Source organism: Priapulus caudatus, unplaced genomic scaffold (genome assembly GCF_000485595.1).
Source record: "Priapulus caudatus unplaced genomic scaffold, Priapulus_caudatus-5.0.1 Scaffold516, whole genome shotgun sequence".
Lineage (NCBI taxonomy): Eukaryota > Metazoa > Priapulida > Priapulimorpha > Priapulimorphida > Priapulidae > Priapulus > Priapulus caudatus.
Genome location: NW_014577577.1, coordinates 100,903 through 104,310, shown reverse-complemented (window position 1 = coordinate 104,310; position 3,408 = coordinate 100,903). Strand labels below are relative to the sequence as shown.

General features: G+C 38.6%; 1 protein-coding gene across 2 annotated transcripts; it reads right to left on the bottom strand.

Annotated features, from left to right (window-relative positions):
- Positions 1 to 3,408, bottom strand: LOC106811222 (coiled-coil domain-containing protein 124-like). 2 transcript variants are annotated; one of them, XM_014814778.1, is made up of 5 exons: positions 3,359 to 3,408; positions 2,626 to 2,835; positions 1,531 to 1,699; positions 1,137 to 1,266; positions 1 to 830 (listed from the first exon to the last, which is right to left on the bottom strand). In XM_014814778.1, the coding sequence occupies exons 2-5, from the start codon at positions 2,782 to 2,784 to the stop codon at positions 647 to 649; spliced, it is 642 nt and encodes a 213-aa protein (XP_014670264.1). In that variant the 5' UTR covers positions 2,785 to 2,835; positions 3,359 to 3,408; the 3' UTR covers positions 1 to 646. The 2 variants fall into 2 exon arrangements, with proteins under 2 accessions (XP_014670264.1, XP_014670265.1); XM_014814779.1 differs by lacking the exon at positions 3,359 to 3,408 and adding an exon at positions 3,256 to 3,276.

The window sequence follows — 3,408 nt, the reverse complement described above, 5'->3', positions numbered from 1 at the left end:
AAGTGTGGTAACCTTGTCTATATTATTACAGGCAATCATTGCAGTTTAGTTTTGGAAAATGAGATAGCAGTAATGAGTCATTACTAAACACTTTATTACTTTCTGAAAGCTACACATGAGCCTATTGTCTCTGTGTATCCAATTCAATTATCCACCACTGATTAACAGACAGACATCAATATTTTCCATCATATCTTACCACCTACTTCTTAAGTAGAAATACACGTTTAATATCTTTAAATCAACTCGAAAAAGTTGCAAATTTGAAACAAGTTATTAAATCAATATAAATAAATTAAAATGCTCCTGGTTCGAGTTAACTTGAAAATAATAAAGATACACCTTGAAATGTAGGTTGCGCTGGTTCATTGTAAGCTGAAACAATATTTCTAATTCTAAAAAAATAGCCCAAGCTATTGCTATATATAATGTAATATGACGACAGAAATAGTAGTTTCCTATTACAATGGATATATGACAAAAAAGTTGATTTGGCTGGAATTTGATATCAACATCTATCTCAATGTGTCTGGAGTGATACACTGAACCAAGGCTTCAATCAGATATTAAAATGAAATCCACCGGGTCTTATATCAGCAGTGTATGTTACCTTACAGGAACCTCTACTCCAACTGTAAAGTGTACGTCACTGATTCATCGGGTTTTCGAGAGACTTCTGCCACTCTTTCCTCAGCATTTGTTTGAGCTGCGAAAGTCTCATGCTCGGGTTTTCTGCTTTCAGCTCAGGTAGTCTGCGCTCTTCGAACGCTAGGTAGGCTGCTTTCACTCTCCTCTCAGGGTGTTTGTCCAATGCTGGCTCATCGTTCACCCTAAAACACAGAGCATTGTCAATACAGGTCAGCGTATAACCCATTCAGTCTCCACTTTCACACACCATTAGCAATTGTTGCAAGGCATGTAAATCACAAAATCCATTCAGATATCAAGCGAACCAAAGCAAAAATAAATAATCTCCCTGCATAAACCATTTCAACGTGAATTTATCTCAAATTAATATTCCAAATCTTATCAGCTAACCATGGGAAAATTTTCCAGGTGGAAAGTGCAGGCATTGAACATACTCTCTGTTCATGAACACAAGGTTTACAAGCTGATAGACAAAGTGTGCAACATACGACAACACTGCGATGGCCTCCGCCACTGTTCTGGCCGCTTCACCATCAGCCGTGAGTCTATTAATGTTCTCATCCAGAGGCTTCTCAATGTGACTCTCTTCTTTATTGGCCTTCGCTCTCTCCAATCGCTCTGCAAAACATACACACACACACACGTATATAAACATGTATACATATATATATATCTTTATATAGCAAAATCATTAAAAATGAAATAGATCGTTTTTCTCATTACTGTTAAATAACACAAACGAATAATATATTCTCTCTTATATAGCCACTTAGAAGAAAGTTAGAAAAATATTAATGCTATAAAATTTAATGTCTCCTGGTGATATGTAATGTGGATGAAGATTAAAACATGCACGCATCAGTCAACTATAGTTGAATTCACCTTGCATTGCCACCTTCTCTGCATGAGCCTGAATCTGAGCTCGTGTAACCTTGGCAGTATACTGCCCTGTAGTAAGAGTTGGCTTCAGTTTAGCATCTTCCTCCTCGAGTAGCTGTCTCGCTTCCAGCTTCTTCTGTTGAGCTTCCTGTTTCTTTCGCTCTTGGTCTTCCTGCGCGATAACACGTGAGAAACGCGACAATTCTAAAATGTGACTTCATTCAATCTCCTTAGATTTTATTGCAGGAAATAAGAATGCTCATGAGATCAAGGTCGAAAATCAAACATCAGGTGCATAGGAATCTCAATTATCGAGCCTAAACAGGATCTATTAAGTAAGTGGTCAGATAACCAAAAAAGGTGCCTAATGTAGAAAAGGGCACAGGGGCTAAAACAGTTCGTAGATAAAATGGCAGTATAGTATAAACATGAAGTCTGCTTCATTATTAATCAACATATGGTGAAACTAAAAATAATAGGGTATAGAACTAAATTTAGATATATGTATACTTCTTAAATAAAATTAGTGATTGAAGTTTGTTTCAAGACATGCAAGCAAATGAAACTAGGCCAATCAACCCTCCCGGGCCCTCCCTCTTCCATTCATAAACGACATGCCTACTAAAATTCCCGGAGAGAACCCTGCAACCCTATATCTGTGCTTACATAAACAGCACATTACTTGGGCATGCAGTAACACTGAACATATCCATGCAATATTGCTGTGTGGATCGAGTATATATATATATATATATATATATAGAAGAGGAGAGAGAGAGAGAGAGAGAGAGAGAGAGAGAGGAGAATGAGAGAGAGAGAGCAGGAGAGAGAGAGAGAAGATTGAGAAGGAGAGATGACGGAGGAGAGAGAGAGAAGGAGAGAACTGAGCAGAATTGTGTGGTTGTGTGTGTGTGTGTGTGTGTGGTGTGTGGTGTGTGTGTGTGTGTGTGTGTGTGTGTGTGTGTGTGCGTGTGTGTGTGCATGTGCGCGTGCGTGTATGTGTATGTGTATGTATATATATATATATATATGTGTACGACTATTTATGCAATTAATCGCTAGTTCTTATAACCACATGCAATTGGTATTTTTACACACTTTTCTTTGTTGCTTTCTCGCTACATGCTTATCATCGTCCGCCCAGTATGCATCATCTTCAGCTTGCAGTTTCTTTACTTTTTCCTCTGTCAGCTTGGCTTGTTTCCTCTCTTTGGCAACAGCAGCTTTCGAATTTTCCCCTTTGAACTTTTTTGGCATTTTTTCTTCATCAATTTATCAGCTCAGGTCGATTGGTGGCGAACCAAAAACCTAAGGACAACATATATAATTTACATGTACATGCCACTTAAAAATATAACATCACGATAGTACAATGGGTAACTGAAAGTGAAAGCAATTGCAAGCAACTGACTCAACCACCTGGAATGATTGGGAGGCAGCTCTGGCCAATCCATCGACCATAATATTGTCAATAAAGCATTATGCAACATGTAAGCCTCGTAACGTATGCAATATGCAACATGTAACGCGGAGTGTAGAGGCCACAGACTACTGCTACAGCTTGCATCAGTGTACTATGCTATGGACGGTTAGTAAAAACCACAGCCGCACGGCTACCAAAAAAAGAAAAAGGAGAAAATATTAACACGACTCAATGGGGGAGGCCTGACTCAGCAGCACTGTGTTAGCGTTCCTGTTCTTGCTTATTTGATAATGATATCACGTTACACCACTCGTGTCTGAACATCAGAAAGCTGGGAAGTCACATCTGTAATCTTCGTAGCATATATACGATAAATTCCTCTATAAAATGTTCGTAAACAAACTTCACCTGAAGCTGAGCAAGACACCAAGGATCAAATAATAATCAACAGCGCCACC

Bases quoted from the DNA above. Each gene is read 5' to 3' on its own strand.
- LOC106811222 (XM_014814778.1), bottom strand. From the start codon at position 2,784: ATGCCAAAAAAGTTCAAAGGGGAAAATTCGAAAGCTGCTGTTGCCAAA. The intron at 1,700-2,625 runs GTGTGTAAAAAT...GTTATCGCGCAG, and splicing joins CGAGAAAGCAACAAAGAAAA to GAAGACCAAGAGCGAAAGAA. The intron at 831-1,136 runs GTATGTTGCACA...TCTGTGTTTTAG, and splicing joins GAGGCCATCGCAGTGTTGTC to GGTGAACGATGAGCCAGCAT.